The 21,844-nt window shown below is 45.0% G+C and overlaps 1 protein-coding gene across 1 annotated transcript in view; it reads right to left on the bottom strand.

Annotated features, from left to right (window-relative positions):
• Window positions 1-1,324: 1,324 nt before the first annotated feature.
• The window catches only part of LOC140479377 (mucolipin-2-like), a 37,007-nt gene continuing 16,487 nt past the window's right edge, over window positions 1,325-21,844 (bottom strand). Inside the window, exons 6-10 of the mRNA XM_072573284.1 lie at window positions 19,710-19,859; window positions 12,735-12,836; window positions 11,417-11,539; window positions 7,690-7,896; window positions 1,325-1,424 (exon numbers count right to left, since the gene is read on the bottom strand). Coding sequence (XP_072429385.1) covers window positions 1,341-1,424; window positions 7,690-7,896; window positions 11,417-11,539; window positions 12,735-12,836; window positions 19,710-19,859 — 666 coding nt within the window. The 3' untranslated portion in view covers window positions 1,325-1,340. The remainder of the gene's footprint in view (window positions 1,425-7,689; window positions 7,897-11,416; window positions 11,540-12,734; window positions 12,837-19,709; window positions 19,860-21,844) is intronic.

Below are 21,844 nucleotides of genomic sequence, written 5' to 3'. Positions count from 1 at the left end.
TGGATTTTCAAAGCTGGTTCTGGAATCCAAACTGGACCAACTCTGATCATTCCCACCTCCTTTCTGTTACTTCTCCTTTCCCAATCCATCTGGAATTGACATTTGTGTATAACAGGCCAATCACATTCACACACTTCCTTTCACTTTCAAATCTGTTGCCTCAAGCTGATACCCTAGTGGTATTATCGTGAGATTGTTAACCCACGGGTTATGGGCTTGAATACCACCACGGCAGACGGGAGAATTTGAATCCACTAAAAATCTGGAATGGAGTTAAAGCTGGCCATGAATGTATTGTCATTCTTGGGAACATGATGGTGAGCTGAAATGGCAGGTAACCAGAAACTCGGGCTCACCTTTGCCGGTCATAACATAGGTATTCTGCAAAGTGTTCACCCAGTCTGAGCTTTGTCTCCTCAATGTAGAGAAGACCACAAGAGATTGTTTACTCCTTTTCCCCCTTCCACCCCACCCATCATCAACCTTATACACCAACCTTTTCCCCAGATTTTCCTTTCTTGGAATTTAACCTCTAGTTTGTTTCTCTCTATCTTTTATGGGATGTGGGCATCACGGTTAGGACCAGCATCTGTTGACTATCCCGAGTTACCTTTGAACTGAGTGCCTTGCCAGGGCTGTTTCACAGAGCACTTAAGAGTCATTTCTGAAGAAGGGTCACTGGACCCAAAACGTTAACTCTGTTTTCTCTCCACAAATACTATCAGACCTGCTGAGTTTTTCCAGCAATATCTGGTAGCATATATAAATTAGGTCCAGGAGTAGGCCATTCTACTCCTCAAAGCCTACCTCCCCACTCAACAAGATCATGTTTGATCTGATTGTGGCATCAGTGTCCACATCCCCATAGATTCTTAACCAATGAGGGAGTCAATCTACCGCCACCTTAAAAACACCCTATCACCCTGCCCCCTCATGTTCTCCCCAAAATGAAGAGAGTTCCTCAGATTCACAACTCTCTGAGAGAAATCAACTCACAGCTCCATCTCCATGGAGATGGCCTTTGTTTTTGAGCCTAAGACTGAATGTTAAAACAGGCAGAAAAGGAAACTTGAAAAGCCATGGAGTGTTAGGTATTGGTCTGATGGTTTTTCCCCTCCTGGTAATCACAAGCTGCCAAAACAATGCACTGGAACAGAATACAAACTGACTGCCACAATATTGCTTGTGGGAGCTGGTAATACATAAACTGGCTGCTCTATTGCCTACATTACAACCATGACTTTTCTGATTAATTCATAGGAAGTAGATCTTCCTGGTTCCACCAGTCATTGAGTGGATCGGATTCAAACAAATCTGTAAATCACTGTCTTGTCTAACTGTTACCTGCTCAGTTCAGGTGTCATTGAGCAGACTCTCATGAAAATGTGAAGGTCTGTCTGTGGAAATCCATTCAGCTGAAATTTCTGTAACATGAAATCCAATAGGGAAGAGTTAATAAACATGACCCCTGTCTCTTGTATTTATGTAGAAAAAAACAATTGTACAGGACTGCAGTGGATTGTTAATATCCTCTAGAGAAGGATTCATTACCCTCTCGGCTCTGAGTGACTCAAGATCCACAACAGTGCAGTTGACACGTACATGCCCTTATTAATGGCCCAACAAGTCACTCATATGACCATAATAAATATGAGCCGAAAAAGAACCTTCAACCTCGAGACTGTTTTGCTATTCAATAAGATCATTGTTGGTGTGTTTATGTGATGAATTCTACATTTCCATCTCACCCCATCACCCCATAATTCCCAACTAACCCCCTCAACCCTTAATTCCCATCTAACCCCACAGATCCTTGATTCCCTGCCACAAAAGAATCTCTGTCTTAAATATATCCAGCAAGTACACATCTCCCTCCTTCTGAAGCAGAGAGTTCCAAAGTCTCATAACTTGCTGAGAGAAATTTCACCTTATTTCAGTCCGAAAGAGTGACCTCTAACCTTTTCTAGTGCTGGACTCACTCTGAAGAACATCTTTCCCACATCCACCTGTCGAGGTCATTCAGGAGCTTATTCAGTTCAATCAGGCCCACCCCTCACTCTTCCAAACACCAGTGGGTACAAGCCCAGAAGTCTAAACAAAACAACTGAACTGGAAGGACCACCAACAGCACAAACAGCAATGACAAATACAGTCCTGTCGTCATCTAGAAGGACAAGGGCAGCAGATACATGGGAAAACCACCAAGTTCCCCTCTGAGCCACTCACCACCTTGACTTGGAAATATATTGTCGTTACTTTACTGTCTCTGGGTCAAAATCCTGGAATTCCTTCCTTAAGGGCATTCTGGGTCAACCTACAACACAACGAACTACAGCGGTTCCAGAAGGCAGCTCAAGGGGCAATAAATGCTGCTTTCATTGACCAATGTCCATGCCCCATAAATAAAAATAAAGGGACAGACCAATAAAATATGGAAATAATGAATTTGACAAATTCTCGCAAAATGAAATTCCAGTTCAGACCAGTGTAGACTTTTCCAAATTTGACTGCTCTCTGTTACTGGTTTCAATGATCAGGAGAGGCTAAGATTATTGATCAGGGCGGCACGATGGCACAGTGGTTAGCACTGCTGCCTCACAGCGCCAGAGACCTGGGTTCAATTCCCGCCTCAGGCGACTGACTGTGTGGAGTTTGCACATTCTCCCCGTGTCTGCGTGGGTTTCCTCCGGGTGCTCCGGTTTCCTCCCACAGTCCAAAGACGTGCAGATCAGGTGAATTGGCCATGCTAAATTGCCCGTAGTGTTAGGTAAGGGGTAGATGTAGGGGTATGGGTGGGTTGCGCTTTGGCGGGGCGGTGTGGACTTGTTGGGCCGAAGGGCCTGTTTCCACTCTGTAAGTAATCTAATCTAATTGTCTCTACAGCAGAAAAGGTTAAGAGGAGGACTAAATGGAAATGTTTAAGATCACAAAAACTTGTGACTGACTGTATAAGGAGAAAATGCTTTTGGTCACAGGAGGTGCAGTGACAGACAGACACTGATTTTAGATAATGTGCAAAAGATGCAGGGATGACATGAAGGAAGAGCTGTATGAGAGGTGTTCTGAGACAGTGTCCTCAGTTTTAATAATGGAGCATAGCCTACAAGAATACTGGGTGAAAGGCAGAATTCTTGGCAGTGTGGAGAAACAATACCCATAGATAAGACCATAAGACATAGGAGTGGAAGTAAGGCCATTCGGCCCATCGAGTCCACTCCGCCATTCAATCATGGCTGATGCGCATTTCAGCTCCACTTACCTGCATTCTCCCCGTAGCCCTTAATTCCTCTAGACAACAAGAATCTATCAATCTCAGCCTTGAAGACATTTAGCGTCCCGGCTTCCACTGCACTCCGTGGCAATGAATTCCACAGGCCCACCACTCTCCGGCTGAAGAAATGTCTCCGCATTTCTGTTCTGAAATGACCCCCTCTAATTCTAAGGCTGTGTCCACAGGTCCTAGTCTCCTCGTCTAACGGAAACAATTTCCTAGCATCCACCTTTTCCAAGCCATGTATTATTTTGTACGTCTCTATTAAGTCTCCCCTTAATCTTCTAAACTCCAACGAATACAATCCCAGGATCCTCAGCCGTTCCTCATATGCTAGTCCTGTCATTCCAGGGATCATCCGTGTGAATCTCCGCTGGACACGTTCCAGTGCCAGTATGTCCTTCCTGAGGTGTGGGGACCAAAACTGGACACAGTACTCCAAATGGGGCCTAACCAGAGCTTTATAAAGTCTTAGTAGTACATCTCTGCTTTTATATTCCAACCCTCTTGAGATAAGAGACAACATTGCATTCGCTTTCTTAATCACGGACTCAACCTGCATGTTTACCTTTAGAGAATCCTCGACTAGCACTCCCAGATCCCTTTGTACTTTGGCTTTATTAACTTTCTCACCATTTAGAAAGTAGTCCATGCTTTTATTCTTTTTGCCAAGTGCAAGACCTCGCACTTGCTCACGTTAAATTCCATCAGCCATTTCCTGGACCACTCTCCCAACCTGTCTAGATCCTTCTGTAGCCTCCCCACTTCCTCAGTACTACCTGCCTGTCCACCTAACTTCGTATCATCAGCAAACTTCGCTAGAATGCCCCCGGTTCCCTCATCCAAATCATTAATATATAATGCGAACAGCTGTGGCCCCAGCACCGAACCCTGCGGGACACCGCTCGTCACTGGCTGCCATTCCGAAAAAGAACCTTTTATCCCAACTCTCTGCCTTCTGTTAGACAGCCAATCCTCAATCCATCCCAGCAGCTCACCTCGAACACCATGGGCCCTCACCTTGCTCAGCAGCCTCCCTTGTGGCACCTTATCAAAGGCCTTTTGAAAGTCTAGATAGACCACATCCACTGGGTTTCCCTGGTCTAACCTACTTGTTACCTCTTCAAAAAATTCCAACAGGTTTGTCAGGCATGACCTCCCCTTACTAAATCCATGTTGACTTGTACTAATCAGACTCTGCTCTTCCAAGAATTTAGAAACCTCATCCTTAATGATGGATTCTAGAATTTTACCAACAACCGAGGTTAAGCTGATTGGCCTATAATTTTCCATCTTTTGCCTTGATCCTTTCTTGAACAAGGGGGTTACAACAGCCATCTTCCAATCATCCGGGACCTTTCCTGACTCCAGTGACTCTTGAAAGATCTCAACCAATGCCTCCGCTATTTTCTCAGCCACCTCTCTCAGAACTCTAGGGTGTATCCCATCGGGGCCAGGAGATTTATCAATTTTAAGACTTTTTAACTTTTCTAGCACTATCTCTTTCGTAATGGCAACCATACTCAACTCAGCCCCGTGACACCCTTTAATTTTTGGGATATTACTCATGTCTTCCACTGTGAAAACTGACGCAAAGTACTTGTTAAGTTCTCCTGCTATTTCCTTATCTCCCATCATTAGGCTTCCTGCATCAGTTTGAAGTGGCCCAATGTCTACTTTTGCCTGTCGTTTGTTTCTTATGTACTGAAAGAAACTTTTACTATTATTTCTAATATTACTGGCTAGCCTACCTTCATATTTGATCCTCTCATTTCTTATTACACTCTTTGTTATCCTCTGTTTGTTTTTGTATCCTTCCCAATCTTCTGATTTCCCACTGTTCTTAGCCACTTTATAGGATCTCTCTTTTTCTTTAATACATTTCCCGACTTCCTTTGTCAGCCAAGGTTGTCTAATCCCTCCCCGGTTAATCTTTCTTTTCTTGGGAATGAACCTCTGTACAGTGTCCTCAATTATACCTACAAACTCCTGCCATTTTTGCTCTAGTGTCTTCCCGGTTAGCCTCTGCTTCCAGTCTATTTTAGTCAGTTCCTCTCTCATGCCCTCATAATTACCTTTATTCAACTGTAACACCATTACATCCGATTTTGCCTTCTCCCTTTCAAACTCCAGACTGAACTCTACCATATTATGGTCGCTACTTCCTAAGGGTTCCCTTACTTTAAGATCTTTTATAGAGTCTGGTTCATTGCAAAGCACTAGGTCCAGAATAGCCTGCTCTCTTGTGGGCTCCATGACAAGCTGTTCCAAAAAGCCATCCTGTAAGCATTCCATGAATTCCCTTTCTTTAGATCCACTGGCAACATTATTTACCCAGTCCACCTGCATATTGAAGTCACCCATGATCAATGTAACCTTGCCTTTCTGACATGCCTTCTCTATTTCCCGGTACATGTTGCGTCCCTGGTCCTGACCACTGTTAGGAGGTCTGTACACAACTCCAATTATGGTTTTTTTTGCCTTTGTGGTTCCTCAATTCCACCCACACAGACTCCACATCATCCGACGCTATGTCATTCAATACCATAGATTTAATTTTGTTCTTAACTAACAAGGCAACCCCACCCCCTCTGCCCACCTCTCTACCTTTTCGATAAGTTGAAAAACCATGGAGGTTTAACTGCCAGTCCTGACCCCCCTGTAACCCCCTGATCCCTCAAAGTTGCCACCCGATTTGATAGAGTTGTTAAGAAGGTATATGGTGTGTTGGCTTTCATTAGCAGGGGGATTGAGCTTAAGAGCTGTGAGATTATGCTGCAGCTCTATAGAACCCTGATTAGATCACTCTTGGAATATTGTGTCCAGTTCTAGTCACCTCATTATAGGAAGGATGTGGAAGCTTTAGAAAGGGTGCAGAGGAGATTTACCAGGATGCTGAAGAAAGATTGAAGGAGCTAGGGCTTTTCTCATTGCAGCAAAGAAGGATGAGAGGTGACTTGATAGAGATGTACAAGATGATGAGGGGCATAGATAGAGTGGATAACCAGAGACTTTTCCCCAGGGCAGAAATGGCTATCATGAGGGGGTATCATTTTAAGGTGATTGGAGGAAGGTTATTTACACAGAGAGTGGTGGGTGTTGGAATGCACTGTCAGTGGTGGTAGGAGAGTCAGAGACATTAGGGACATTTAAGTGACTCTTAGATAGGCACATGGAAGTTAGTACAATGGGTATGTAGGTTAGTCTGATCTTAGAGTATGATAGAAGGTCGGCACAACATCGAGGGCTAAAGGGCCTGTATTGTACTGTACTGTACTTTGTTCGAAGAGCAGGAAGGTGATGTTGAACTTGTTTAAAACACTTTGTTAGACCTCAGCTGAAGTATTCCGTACAGATTATTAGAAAACATCCGAAATGAATTGGATAGAGAGTGCAGAAGCAATTTCCAAAAATGTTTCCAGGGATGAGGATAGACTGAAGAAGTTGGAACTGTTCTCTTTGAAGAGAAGGCGGCTGACAGGAGATCTGATGGAGGCTTTTAAAATCATGAGTGGGATGAATAGAGTAAGTAGGGAGAAACCTAATCAAGTAAATCAGGAGAAACTGTTCCCACTCATAAAAGGAACAAGAATAAGATGGCATGGATTTAAAGTGATGTACAAACAGAGCAAGGGTGATTGGAGAGAAGACCTTTTCATTCAGTGGATCATTAGGGTGCAGAATGCACTGCTGGGAATTTTTTTTAATTCACGCAAGGGATGATAGTGTCATTGGCTGGGCCCAGCATTTATTGCCCATCCCTAGTTACCCCTCGAGAAGGTGGTGGTGAGCTGCCTTCTTGAACAGCTGCAGTCCACCTGCTGTAGGTAGACCCACAGTGCCTCCTGACTCCTCAAAGCCTGTCCACCAGCTACAAGGTACAAGTCAGGTGTGTGTTGGAATATCCCCACTCACCTGGATTGGTGCAGCTCCAACAACACAAGAAACTTGACACCATCGAGGACAAAGCATCCCACTTGATTGGTACCACATCCACCACTGACGCTCAGTAGCAGCTGTGTGTACCATCTACAAGATGCACTGCAGAAATTCACCAAAGATCCTCAGACAGCATCTTCCAAACCCACAACTACTTCCACCTAGAAGGACAAGGGCAGCAGATACATGGGAATACCACCCTCTGCAAGTTCCCTTTGAAGCCAGAAACCATCCCGACTTAATTGAAACAATATCACTGTTCCCAGGTCAAAATTGTAGAACTCCCTCCCCAGTAGGAAAGTAGGTGCAGGTTACCTAATGTAGCAGTATAAAGGAATTCTTCATCATCAATGTCTCAACAGTGATTTGGGACAAAAAATAAATTCTGGAATTTGCAACTATGCAGACATTACATGAAAAAAAAACTTTTACACAAAAAAACTATGCAACTGTCTATTTGTTTAATTTTTAATCCTTACCTTAATAGTTTCATAAGTATCAGTGATGAGGGCAATGAAGAGACTGAGGACCATGTAGATGAACAGGCTGATGAAGGAATATAAGTAAACTCTGCTGAACAGCCAGAGCAAGTTACTTTTCTCCTGAATTTCAGCGAATGTTGCAAACATGTCATCACCATTGATGAGAGAAAAAAGACACTCAGCAACAGTGCTTAGCTTTTCAAACTGGAAGGAGAGAGGAAAGAACAAAAAAGGCCATTTGAACATGACATGTGCAAATCACAAATATTTGATTTGATGGATGGCTGGTCATGGAGCTTGCATACATTAGCTGCCCTGCATCCTGATTGGTACACACCAGTCAAAGTATACAATTGGTCACATGGTGAACTGAAACCAATCAGACTCGGAGAAAGTGAGGACTCCAGTTACTAGAGATCAGAGTCAAAGAGTGTGTTGCTGGGAAAGCACAACAGGTCAGGCAGCATCCGAGGAGCAGGAGAATCGACGTTTCAGGCATAAGCTCTTCATCAGGAAACTTATGCTCGAAACGTAGACTCTCCTGCTTCTCGGATGTTGCCTGACCTGCTGTGCTTTTCCAGCACCACACTCTTTGACTCTGAAACCAATTAGATTAGAGTATTCACAAAGATGGACAGGCAGGGTTTGTATGAGTGAGTTTACAAGGATGTTGTTGGGTACAGAAGGTTTCCATTATAAAGAAAGGCTGGATAGGCTGAGACTGTTCTTCAATGGAGTGTAGAAGGTTAAGAGGTGACCTGCCAAGTTTATAATAATGAGGGGTATACATAGAGTTTATGGGAATTGTCTTTTCCCCCTAAGATGGGGAATTTCAAGACAAGGGAGCACATTTTCAAGGGGAGAGGTAAATCTTTTACATAGAGAGTGGTTAGTGTGTGGAATGTACTTCCTGGTGAGGTGATGGATGTGGGTACAATTACAATGTTTAAAAGACATTTGGATATACACGTGAATAGGAAAGGTTTGGAGGGATATGGGCCAGGAGTAGGCAGGTGGGATTAGTTTAGTTTGGGATTATGTTGGGCATGGACTGGTTGGACCGAGAGTCTGTTTCCGTGCTGCATGATTCTATGGCTTTCAGTAGGAAGCAATTCAAATTAAACATAGAAGATCTTGAGGGGTCCGCAAATGTATTTGCCTTTCCATACCATTGGGTACATGCCTTTATTAGCTGAGACATTGAGTTCAAGAGCAGGAGGGTGATGCTATAAAATATTGGTTAGGCTACAGCTAGAGTGTGCAATTCTAGAACCAACATTGTCAGAGAGATGTGATTATACTGGAGAGGAAGCAGAGGTGTTGAACCAGGACATTGCCTGGGCTGGAGAGTTTCAATGATGGAGAGAGATTGGACAGACTGGGGTTGCTTTCTTTAGAGCAGAGGAGACTGAGAGGGGACATGATTGAGCTGGAGAAAGTGATGAGGGCATTGATAGGGTAAACAGGAAGAAAGTTCTCCCTTGTTGGAGGGATCAATGGCTGGAGGGGAGGCAAACAGTTAAGGCAAGGGGCAGAAGGTTTCAAGGGGGCATGTGAGGAAAAGCTTTTGCACCCAGAGGTGGGTGGGTAATCTGGAACTCCCTGCCTGTAAGGATGGGAGAGGCTGAAACCCTCAGCACATTGAAGAAGGATTTAGATGGGCACTTGTGATGCCAAGGCTATGGACCAAGTGCTGAAGAATGAGAAGGAGAAGTCAGGTGGCTGTTTTGGCCAGTGTAAACACGATGGGTCAAAGGGCTATTTCAGTGCTATAAATCTCTCTGACACATGGAATATTGCAAAGATGTTTCATATTATAAGAGAATCCAGAACTATGGGTGACTGTCTCATGATAAGGTATCACCTGATAAGACTTCTGAAGGATCTCTTTTCTCAGGGGGTCACGTATCTCTTCTTTAAAAGGCAGCGCTTGGAATATTTTGAAGGTGGGGCTGGAGGATTTTTGGTGAAACGTTACTGGGGTGGCTGGGAATGAGAATTGGTCAGATCAACCAGGATTGCATTAAATTGTGGAGCAGGGTCGAGGGGCTGAGACAGCTATTAATTCCAATGATTGTATCACAGTCCCCATACACCCAACCTGACTGATAACTCAATTTAAATTACCTCTATTTATTTATCTAACCCGTCAGTGTCGGTCAACACATCTGTAAGTGGCAAGCTGAAATCTGAGCAAAAGCCATGCTGGGAAATGACTCTGGGTGAAACCCATTTGGGGGAGTCAGCTCTCTGTCAGCCAGATTCCACCCCACTGTAACTTTATATATTCCCATGGGAAGAAAAAGGAGGCTATAAACTCCTTCCAAATAAGAGTTTAATTGCACAGGCTGGGTGGGAAGAGAAACAGAAGGGGAGTAAAGAAAAGCCGGGGAGCGGAGACAGGTGAGCGTTCAGTCAGTGGTGGGCAAGTTGTTGGAGGGAATCCTGAGGGACACAATTCACATGCATTTGGAAAGGCAAGGATTTATTAGGGAGAGTCAACATGGCTTTGTGCGTGGGAAATCATATCTCATGAACTCAATTAAGTTTCTTGAAGAAGTGACAAAGAGGATTGATGAAGGCAGAGTGGCAAACCTTGTCTATATAGATTTCAGCAAGGCATTTGACAAGTTTCTGCATGGTAGATTGGTTAGCAAGATTAGATCACATGGGATCCAGGGAGTTAACCAACTGGAAACAAATTTGCTTGAAGGTAGGAGACAGAGGGTGGTGGTGGAGGCTCTCTTTTCAGACTGGAGACCTGTGACCAGTGGAGTGCCTCAAGGATCGAAGGTGGGTCCATTGCTTTTCATCATTAATATAAACGATTTAAATGTGAATATAGGAAGGGTGGTTAGTACGTTTGCAGATGACACCAAAATTGGTAAAGTAGTGGACAGCAAAGAAGGTTACTTCAGAGTAAAATGGGATTTGATCAGATGGGCCAATGGGCTGAGGAGTGAGAGATGAGATTAACTTAGATAAATGTGAGATGCTGCATTTTGGAAAGGCAAATCAGAACAGGAGTTAATGGTAGGGCCCTAGGGAGCGTTACTCAACAAAGAGATTGTTGGTGCAGGTGCATAGTTCCCTGAAAGTGATGTCACAGGTAGACAGGGTGGTGGAGAAGGTATTTGGCATGCTTGCTTTTATTGGTCAATGCACTGAGTAAAGGAGTCGGGAGGTCACGTTGTGGCTGCACAGGACATTGGCTTGACCACTTTTGGAATACTGCATTCAATTCTGGTCTCCCTGCTATTGGAAGGATGTTGTGAAACTTGAAAGGGTTCAGAAAAGATTTACAAGGACGTTGCCAGGGTTGGAGGATTTGAGCTATAGGGAGAAGCTGAATAGACTGGGGTTGGATTAATAGTCTAGTGATAATAGCACAAGGCCATTGTCTTCCCCCCCCCCCCACCCCACCCCCCACCCCCACCCCACCCCCCACCCACCCCCACCCCCACCCCCCCCCCACCCCCCCCCCACCCCCACCCCACCCCCCACCCACCCCCACCCCCACCCCCCCCCCACCCCCCCCCCCACCCCCCCCCCCACCCCCCCCCCCCCCCCCACCCCCACCCCCCCCCACCCCCACCCCCCCCCCCCCCCCACCCCCACTTCTATGGGAAAAGCTGAAACCAGAACATCCTGGAAATAAACAGCATCCCCTCAGTCTATGGAAGAGATTTTATATCCATTGTGTTGTTATTTCAGCAACGATTACCTTCGAATGATATGGTCCCAATACGATCCACCCACAGAACATATAGCCCAGGTAGATCATGCCAGCGCAGCAACAGAACCGCAGTACTTTGGGCAAAGCTCCTTGCATTGTTAAAATGAGCACCTGTGAACAGGTAAAGCAGCATTAAACCAAGCATATACCCCATACCTGGCTGGAACTTTTCAGAAAGTCATTGGGGTCAAGTTTTTGCATTTCTGGCTGGAACAGCATAACAATTTGGATCATTTTAAGAGTGAGTGAGTTTTGGCCAGAAGTGTTAGCCACAATGTTTGGTTCAATGCTCAACTCCTCAGATTGTCACAAATCTTCCCAACATCGAAACGTTCTGATTCTGTGAATGAGCTCACTTGGGAAGCCTCTTCAAATCATGCTCAGCATCTGAGGTGTGCACTTCTTAAGTGATTTTTCAAGTTAAAACTATTGAAGTAATTAAGGAATTATTTATTTTTATTCATGGTATGGGGATGTGCATGTTGCTGGCTAGGACAACATTTGTTAGGGCAATTAGAGTCAACCACATTGCTGAGAGTCTGGAGTCACATGTAGGCCAGACCAGATAAGGATAGCACTTTCCTTCCCTGAAGGACATTAGTGAACCATTTGGGGGTTTTATTTGACAATGGGTTCATGGCTGCCATCACTGAGTCTATATTCCAAATTTATTAATTAATAAAATTCATCAGGGACTATGGGGAGATTTGAACCCCTGTCCCTCAGCATTAAACTGGGCCTCTGGATTACTCAGCCAGTGACATAACCACTACACCGGTACATTTTTGTATTCGGAATCAGATTTATATGCACCTGTAAAACTGTTAGGAGTCGTAAACAAACAGTTCTGACAAAGGGTCACCATACCCAAAAGGTTAACTCTGATTTCTCTCTACAGACGCTGCCAGATCTGCTGAGCTTTTCCAGCAATTTCAGTTTTTCTCTGGTTTATAGCATCTGCAGTTCTTTTAGTGTTTATTTGTTACTGGTTGGAGTTTGATTTACTTAGTGATTTTCAGGGATTTTAAATCAGCTCAATAGCATGGTTGAGGAGTGCACATTATCTTTGGTGATATTTCCACTGATTTCCTGAAAGTGCACCAAATCCCAACCACTAAATAAACCGAGAAATATCAACTAATGGAGAAAGAGAAGCCATGCCATTCGGTTATGGTGCATGGTTTGTGGAGATTTTCAGCTTTGTGATAACACAGATTAATTTCAGTGCAAATGTTGCCAAACCATCACAATTTCCAGCATCTTCCCAATCAGGGAGTCCAGTCCATAATTCCATGGTGACACTTACGTTATATTTCTGGAAGTAGCCCAGGTATCTGATGACTCCGACCCAAGAGAACAAAGTAGAGGTGCCCAAGAAAATGCTACAGATGTCGTATGTTGTAAGGTTCTGAAATCAAAAACAGTGCGTGATAATACACCTCAAGAATATGCAACCTCATTTGGGCAGTTGAGAAAGATAGTTAACATCCGTGGAGAAGGAGAATCGATGTTTCGGGCATAAGCCTCTCATCAGGATTCCCGAAACATCGATTTTCCTGCTTCTCGGATGCTGCCTGCCCTGCTATGCTTTTCCAGCACCACACACTCGACTCTGCTCTCCCCGGCACAGTGGTTAGCACTGCTGTCTCACAGCGCCAGAGACCTGGGTTCAATGCCCGCCTCAGGCAACTCTCTGTGTGGAGTTTGCACATTCTCCCCGTGTCTGCGTGGGTTTCCTCCGGGTGCTCCGGTTTCCTCTCAGTCCAAAAATGTGCAGGTTGGGTGAATTGGCCACGCTAAATTGCCCGTAGTGTTAGGTGAAGGCGTAAACGTAGGGGAATGGGTCTGGGTGGGTTGCGCTTCGGTGGGTTGGTGTGGACTTGTTGGGCCGAAAGGCCTGTTTCCACACTGTAACTAAATCTAATCTAAACGTATCTTCAGTCCTCACTTTCTCCCTAGTTGAGAAAGATATCCAGGGATACAGGAGAATAAATCATTAAAGGAATCTTAAAAAAAGCAAAGTAATTAAAAGTGCTGTAAATCACTGAGGTGTATTTCTAGAAGTATAGAACTGGATGTTTGTTAAATTTGTGTTGGACTTAGGGAGAAGTTGGAATATTCATTTATGTGCTGTCCTTACAATGAGAAACCCAGAAGTAGAAGTATACTTAAGAGGGAAATCAGGAGGGCAAAAAGGGGACATGCGATAGCTTTGGCAAATAGGGTTAAGGAGAGTCCAAAGGTAACTAGGGAGAGAATAGGGCCCTTCAAAGATCAGCAAGGCAGCCTTTGTGTGGAGCCACAGGAGATGGGGGAGATACTAAATGCATTAGTGATTACTGGAGAAGCACATGGAAGATATAGAATGTGGGAAAATAGATGGTGACATCTTGAAAAATGTCCATACTACAGAGTAGGAAGTGCTGGATGCCTTGAAATACATAAAAGTGGATAAATCCCCAAGACCTGATCAGGTGTACCCGAGAACTCTGTGGGGGGCCTCTTGTGGATATATTTGTATCATCGATAGTCACAGGTGAGGTGCCGGAAGACTGGAGGTTGGCTAACGTGGTGCCCCTCTTTAAGAAGGGTAGTAAGGACAAGCCAGGAACTATAGACCAGTGAGCCTGACATCGGTGGTGGGCAAGTTGTTGGAGGGAATCCTGAGGGACAGGATGTACATGTATTTGGAAAGGCAAGGACTGATTCGGGATAGTCAACATGGCTTTGAGCATGGGATATCATATCTCACAAACTTAATTGAGTTTTTGAAGAAGTAACAAAGAGGATCGATCAGGGCAGAACAGTAGACATGATCTATAAGGTGAGTAGACATGATCTATAACGCTATGGGCAATTTAACATGGCCAACTGATCTGACCTACACAGATTTGTATTGTGGGAGCAAATCTACACAGATATAGGTAAGGCATTGGACAAGATTCCCCATGGGAGATTAGTTAGCAAGGTCAGATCTCATGGAATATAGAACTGGCTCAAAGATAGAAGACAGAGGGTGGTTTTGGAGAGTTCTTTTTCAGACTGGAGGCCTGTGACCAGTGGAGTGCCACAAGGATCGATGCTGGGTCCTCTACTTCTTGTCATTTATATAAATGAATTGGATGCGAACATAAGAGGTACACTTAGTATGTTTGCAGATGATACCAAAATGGGAGGTGTAGTCGACAGGAAAGAAGGTCACCTCAGATTACAAAGGGATCTTGATCAGATGGGCCAATGGGCTGAGCAGTGGCAGATGAGTTTAATTTAGATAAATGTGCAGTGCTGCATTTTGGGAAAGCAAATCTTAGCAGGACTTAATGGTAAGAGCCTAAGGAGTGCTGCTGAACAAAGAGACCTTGGAGTGCAGGTTCATAGTTCCTTGAAAGTGGAGTCGCAGGTAGATAGGATAGTGAAGAAGGTGTTTGATATGCTTTCCTTTATTGGTCAGAGTATTGAGTACAGGAGTTGGGAGGTCATGTTGCGGCTGTACAGGACATTGGTTTGGCCACTTTTGGAATATTGCGTGCAATTCTGGTCTCCTTCCTATTGGAAGAATGTTGTCAAACTTGAAAGGGTTCAGAAAAGATTGACAAGGATGTTGCCAGGGTTGGAGGATTTGAGCTATTGGGAGAGACTGAATAGGCTGGGGCTGTTTACCCTGGAGTGTCGGAGGATGAGGGGTGACCTTATAGAGGTTTACAAAATTATGAGGGGCATGGATAGGATAAATAGGCAAAGCCTTTTCCCTGGGGTGGGTGAGTCCAGAACTAGAGGGCATAGGTTTAGGGTGAGAGGGGAAAGATATAAAAGGGACCTCATGGTAAGGGGTGATGTTTTCACCCAGAGGGCGGTACGTGTATGGAATGAGCTGCCAGAGGAAGTGGTGGAGGCTGGTACAATTACAACATTTAAAAGGCATCTGGATGGGTATATGAATAGGAAGGGTTTGGAGGGATATGGGCTGGGTACTGGCAAGTGGGACTAGATTAGGTTTGGGTATCTGATCAGCATGGATGAAGTGGACCGAAGGGTGTGTTTCCGTGCTTTATATCTCTATGACTTGATGACTCTATGACTCTACTGCAAAGCCATTGCTCAGTCAGCTAGTGCTCCGATTTCTGAAGCATAGAGTCCTGGCTTCAAGCCCCAGCCCAGGGTTCCAACACACATTCTATGGTAGAGTAGGAGGAGCTGCTATCTGATTGGGGTTTGAGGGAGTTTGTCATGTGAAATCAGCTGCTGTATTCACTGAGTGCTGCTCATCCCAATCAGCCCGTGGCTGTCAAACCCAAATCAAATGACCATTGTTAGATGTGAATTTAGCAATTGGACACCACTCACGGAACAACCCCAAATGTGCTCTTGGCTATACCAACAACCAACTGAAAATAACAAAAACGGGATCTGCTGGGAATCCCAGCAGGTCGTGCAGCATCTCTGGTGATAAAACAGGGTTAGCATCTCAAGTCCAATGAGGTATCTTCAGAATTCAAGTTCTGAACCCTATGAATATCGTCCTATCCATGGGAGGCAATGTCCTAGTGGTATTATCGCTGGATTGTTAGTCCAGGGACCAGGTAATATTGGGGTCCTGGGTTTCAATTATGCCGTGCTGGATGGTAGAATTTGAATTCAATACAAGTCTGGAATTAAAAATCTAATAATGACCACAAGTTGATTGTTGGAAAATCCCATCTGGGTCACTAATGTCTTTTAGGGAAGGAAGCTGCCATCCTTACCTGGTCTGGTTTACATGGGACACCAGACCCACAGCAATGGGGTTGATCTTAACCCCCCTCTGAGGCAATTAGGGATGGGCAATAAATACTAGCCAAGCCAGCAACGCCCACATCCATTGAATGAATGAATTGAAAAGGGAAACAATCCAAACACCACTGCTAGCAGGGCAGGAATCAGGCTGGTAAAATGTTGTTACTCTCCCTCCATTGCTTTGTCAGCTAAGGAGACTGAAACCATACAATGTTTAAGGTGTTGTCTGATCAAAGTCCTGTACAATCGTAGCAAGACATCCCTGTCCCATACTCAAATCCTATCAATATGAAGGCCAACATACCATTTGCCTTTTCCACTGCCCATTCCACCTGCACACTTACTTTCATTGACTGGTGTACAGGGACACCCAGGTGCTGTAGCACAGTCCCCCCTCAATTTATAGCCATTCAGGTATTAAGCTACCTTCCTGTTTTTGCTGCCAAAGTGAATAATCTCACACTTATCCGCATTATACCTCATCTGCCATGGGATGTGCCCACTCACTCAACTAGTCCAATTCCCACTGAACCATCGCTGCAGCCTCCTCACGGCTCATCGTCCCACTCCAGCTTTGGATTGCCTGCAAAAGATTATGCAGTGGGGACACAGGCAGGTTCGGTGAATGGGCAAAAACTTGATAGATGCAATATAACGTGGGAAAACGTGAGGCTATGTAATGTGGCAGACAGAATAGAGTAGATTAGATTCACCACTGTATGGAAACAGGCCCTTCAGCCCAACAAGTCCATACTGACCCTCCAAAGAGTAACCCACCCAGACCCATTTCTCCCGACTAATGCACCTTATGCTATGGGGCGATTTAGCATGGCCAACTCACCTGACCTGCACAGATTTGGATTGTGGGAGGAAACCGGAGCACCCGGAGGAAACCCACGCAGACATAGAGAGAACGTGCAAACTCCACACAGACAGTCACCCGAGGTGGGAATTGAACCCGAGTCCCTGATGCTGTGAGGCAGCAGTACTAACCACTGAGACACCATGCCGCCCTGAGGAGAAGCTAAGTATTATTTAAATTGAGGAAGTTTGCAGAAAGGTATCAAACACAGGGATTTGGGAATCCTCGTCCGTGAATCACAAAAGGTTAACATCCAAGTTCAGTGAGTAACAGGAAAAGCAAATGGAATGTTGGCCTTTATTTCAATGGGAATGTATAATAACAATAGGGAAGTCTTGTTAAAACAATACAAAACCAACTAACCCAACCAACCCAACCACCCCGTAGCCCAACACTTCAACTTCCCCTCCCACTCCACCAAGGACATGCAGGTCCTTGGACTCCTCCATCCCCAGACCATAGCAACACGACGATTGGAGGATGAGCGCCTCATCTTCTGCCTAGGAACCCTCCAACCACAAGGGATGAACTCAGATTTCTCCAGTTTCCTCATTTTCCCTCCCCCCACCTTGTCTCAGTCAAATCCCTCGAACTCAGCACCGCCTTCCTAACCTGAAATCTTCTTCCTGACCTCTCCGCCCCCACCCCACTCCGGCCTATCACCCTCACCTTGACCTCCTTCCACCTATCGCATTTCCAATGCCCTTCCTCCAAGTCCTTCCTCCCTATCTTTTATCTTAGCCTACTTGGCACACTTTCCTCATTCCTGAAGAAGGGCTCATGCCCGAAACGTTGATTCTCCTGCTCCTTGGATGCTGCCTGACCTGCTGCGCTTTTCCAGCAACACATTTTTCAGCTCTGATCTCCAGCATCTGCAGTCCTCACTTTCTCCCAATAGAAAGCACTAGTCAGACAACAGCTGGAATATTGTGAACAGTTTTGAGCCGCTTATCTAAGGAAAGATATACTGGCATCGGAGGCAGTCCAGAGAAGGTTCACTCAGCTGACCCCAGGTATGGAGGAGCTGCCTTATGAGGAGAGGGTGAGTAGATTTGACCCATGGTCACTGCAGTGGAGAAGAATAAGAAGTGACCTCATTGAAATATGCGAGATTCTACCAGGGACCTGACAACGGAGATGCGGAAAGATTGTTTCCCCTTGTGGGAGTGTTTCGGATCAGAAGGAATAATCTCGGAGTAAGAGGGCACCCATTTAAGACAGGGGTGAGGAACATAGAAGATAGAACGTTACAGCGCAGTACAGGCCCTTCAGCCCTCGATGTTGCGCTAACCAGTGAAATTAATCTGATGCCCACCTAATTTACACCATTCTATTTTTATCCATATGCATAACCAATGCCCATTTAAGTATCCTTAATATCGGCGAGTCTCCTACTGTTCCAGGCAGGCCGTTCCATGCCCCTACTATTCTCTGTGTAAAGAAACTCCCCCCTGATATCTGTCCTAAATCTATCACCCCTCAATTTAAAGCTATGACCCCTCGTGTTGGCCTTCGCCATCAGAGGAAGAAAGCTCTCACTCTCCACCGTATCTAACCCTCTCATATGTCTCGATTAAATCACCTCCCAACCTTCTTCTCTCTAATGAAAACAGCCTCGGTTCCCTCAGCCTTTCCACATTAGGCTTCCCCTCCATACCAGGCAACATCCTGGTAAATCTCCTCTGAACCCTTTCCAAAGCTCCCACATCCTTCCTGTAACGCGGTGACCAGAACGGTATGCAGTATTTCAGGTGTGGCCACGACGGTGTCTTGTACAGCTGAAGCATGACGTCGGAAGGATGTCTTCTCTCAGAGGGGAGTGAATCTGGGGAATTCTTTACCACAGAAGGCTGTCGATGCTGGGTCGTTCAGTATATTCAAAGCCGACAGATTTCAATGTAAAAGGGGAATCAGTGATTATGGTAAAAAGTCAGGCAAGTGGAGATTTGGATTATCAGATCAACCATGATCTCATTAAATGGCAGAGCAGGCTCGATGGGCCGAACGGGCTCCTCTATGTTCTGGTCTCACAGTATTCAGTTACCACATTAGAAAATAGCTATTGTTAATAACCTCTTTAAACTGTTGATTAATATTTAAACTCACTATTCTCCTCCATTGAGATAAGGCCTTTTACAGCATTGAACATTCAGCCAATAATTTACAATAACCTCCTTTATCATCACAAACGTTGGGAAATGCCAACAAACATCTCCATGGAACTGCAGCAACGGCTGGGATTTTCAAGGCCATGTCTGATGGCCTCTCAGTCAAAGCAATCCAGGACAGAGAGCTGTTTCCAACTCAAATTGACAATAACTTTTCATGTTTAAAGGACTGGGGATTTAAAAGAACCTTTAGGTCATAATATTAAAACAGATATGTCAAGTGTGAGTGAGGACTGAGGTGAATGGGAGTCAGTGAGGGAGGGGGAGAGAGTGAGGGGTGAGGGAGGGGGAGAGAGTGAGGGATGAGTGAGGTGAGTGGGGGCGAGTGAGGGAGAGTGCAATTGTTCACTGGACTGGTTTACTAAATTTTACAACACAATAAAGGATGTGGAGAGGTGCAGGTTCAGTCTCAGGATTGACAGCACATTTGTAAAAGTGACTCCCTCCCATGTAATGTCTGACATTCTTCAAGTCATACCTTGGCCGTGATCTCCATCTTCATGATAGAGCCTGTGACAGTGAAAAGGTCACTGATAATGATCAGGATATACCAACCATTCAGGAACTCCAACTGATCTGATAAACACACCCTCTGGTTGTATCTCCTCTGAAAGAATGTGACAAATCTCTGCAATAACAACAATGATAACAGTCACTGTCAATCTGACATGGTTGATTTTTTTTAACATCACATCTGGAATTTACAAAGTGATGTCTTTTCAGTCCTGTGTCCCAGTCAGAATTAATCCCTCAATCAAATGGGCCATAGAATCATACAACACAGAAACAGACCCTTCAGCCTAACCCATCCATGCTGACCAAGTTTCCCAAACTAAAACTAGACCCATTTTTCGGTGTTTGGCACCGTTTCCTTCTAAACACTTCCTATTCATGTACCTGTCCAGGTGTTTTTTTTTAAAGTTGTTATTGTACCAAAGTCGATTATTTCTTGATTAGATTAGATGATTAGATTCCCTACAGTGTGGAAACAAGCCCTTCGGCCCAACCAGTCCATACCGACCCTCCAAAGAGTAACCCACCCAGACCCATTTCCCTCTGACTAATGCACCTAACACTATAGGCAATTTAGCATGGCCGATTCACCTGACCTGCACATCTTTGGACTGTGGGAAGAAACTGGAGCACCCGGAGGAAGCCCACGCAGACATGGGAAGAATGTGCAAACTCCACACAGTCACCCGAGGCTGGAATCGAACCTGGGACCCTGGTGCTGTGAGGCAGCAGTGCTAACCACTGAGCCACTATGCCACCTTCTGGTAGGTCATTCCATATATGCACCACCCTCTGCATGAAAACATTACCCCTCAGGTCCCTTTTACATCTCTCCCCTCTCACCTTAAACCTATGCTCTCTAGTTTTGGAATCCCCCTATCCTTGGTTTGAGATCTTGACTATTCACCCTATCTATGCCCCTAATGATTTTATAAAGGTCACCCCTCAGCCTCCTAATTCCCAGTGAAAAAAGTCCCAGCCCATCCAGCCTCTCCTTATAACTCAGATCCTCCCCCTCCCAGTAACATCCTCGGAAAGATTTTTGAACCCCATCCAGTTTCACAACATCCTTCTGATAATAGGGCAACCTGAAGTATACACAAATGTGTCCTTACCAGTGTCCGGTACAGCTGTAACACAACTTCCCAACTCTTGTACTCAATGCTCTGACTGACGAAGGCCACTGTGCCAAATGCCTTCTTCACCGCCCTATCTCCCTGTGACACTACTTCCCAAAGAACCATCCAGTTGCACTCCCAAGCGTCTCTGTTCAACAACACTTTCCAGGGCCAACCCAATGGCTGCTTGTCAGCACGTTTGGTCAGTAAAATGGGGGGAGGCAATGGTCCAGTGGCATTATCACTGGAATGTTAATCCAGAGACCCAGGGAATCTGGGTCCAAATCCTGCCATGGCAGATCGTGGAACTTGAATTCAATAAAATTCAATAAAAACAAAACATTATCTAAATGGGCCACAACACACTGCAGCACCCAGGAATTATGAGCAGCAGAAGAAAAATACTTATACAGCGTATTCAAGAACAACGGGTACCCAATAAACACAGTCCATCAATTCTTAAACAACAAAGTCAAACAAGAAGTCACAACATGCCCAGAGACTCTAGCCACTCTCCCTTACATCAAAGACATCTCGGAGATGACTCCCAGACTACTCAGACCCCTTGGCATCATTCTAGCCCACAAACCAACCAACACACTAAAACATTTAGTGATAAATCTATAGGACCCTATACCAACAATCAGGAAAACTAATATCATTTACAAAGTACCCTGCAAGGACTGTAACAAGCACTACACTGGACAAACAGGCAGACAACTAGCTTGTTTCAGGATACACAAACACCAACTAGCCACCAAAAGACATAACCTAGCTATCACTAGTATCCCTTACATACAGGAGATGAAGGACATCACTTTGACTGGGACAACACATCCATCCTGGGACAGGCTAAACAGACACATGCACAGGAATTCCTAGCGGCCTGACAGTCAAACTGGAACTCCATCAATAAACACATTGATTTGGACCCCATTTACCAACCTCTGAGAAAAGGAACCAGAAATGACATCACCCACTG

Source organism: Chiloscyllium punctatum, chromosome 7 (assembly GCF_047496795.1).
Source record: "Chiloscyllium punctatum isolate Juve2018m chromosome 7, sChiPun1.3, whole genome shotgun sequence".
NCBI lineage: Eukaryota > Metazoa > Chordata > Chondrichthyes > Orectolobiformes > Hemiscylliidae > Chiloscyllium > Chiloscyllium punctatum.
The sequence above is the reverse complement of the archived record's forward strand: the minus strand, read 5'-3'. Positions and strand labels throughout refer to the sequence as shown.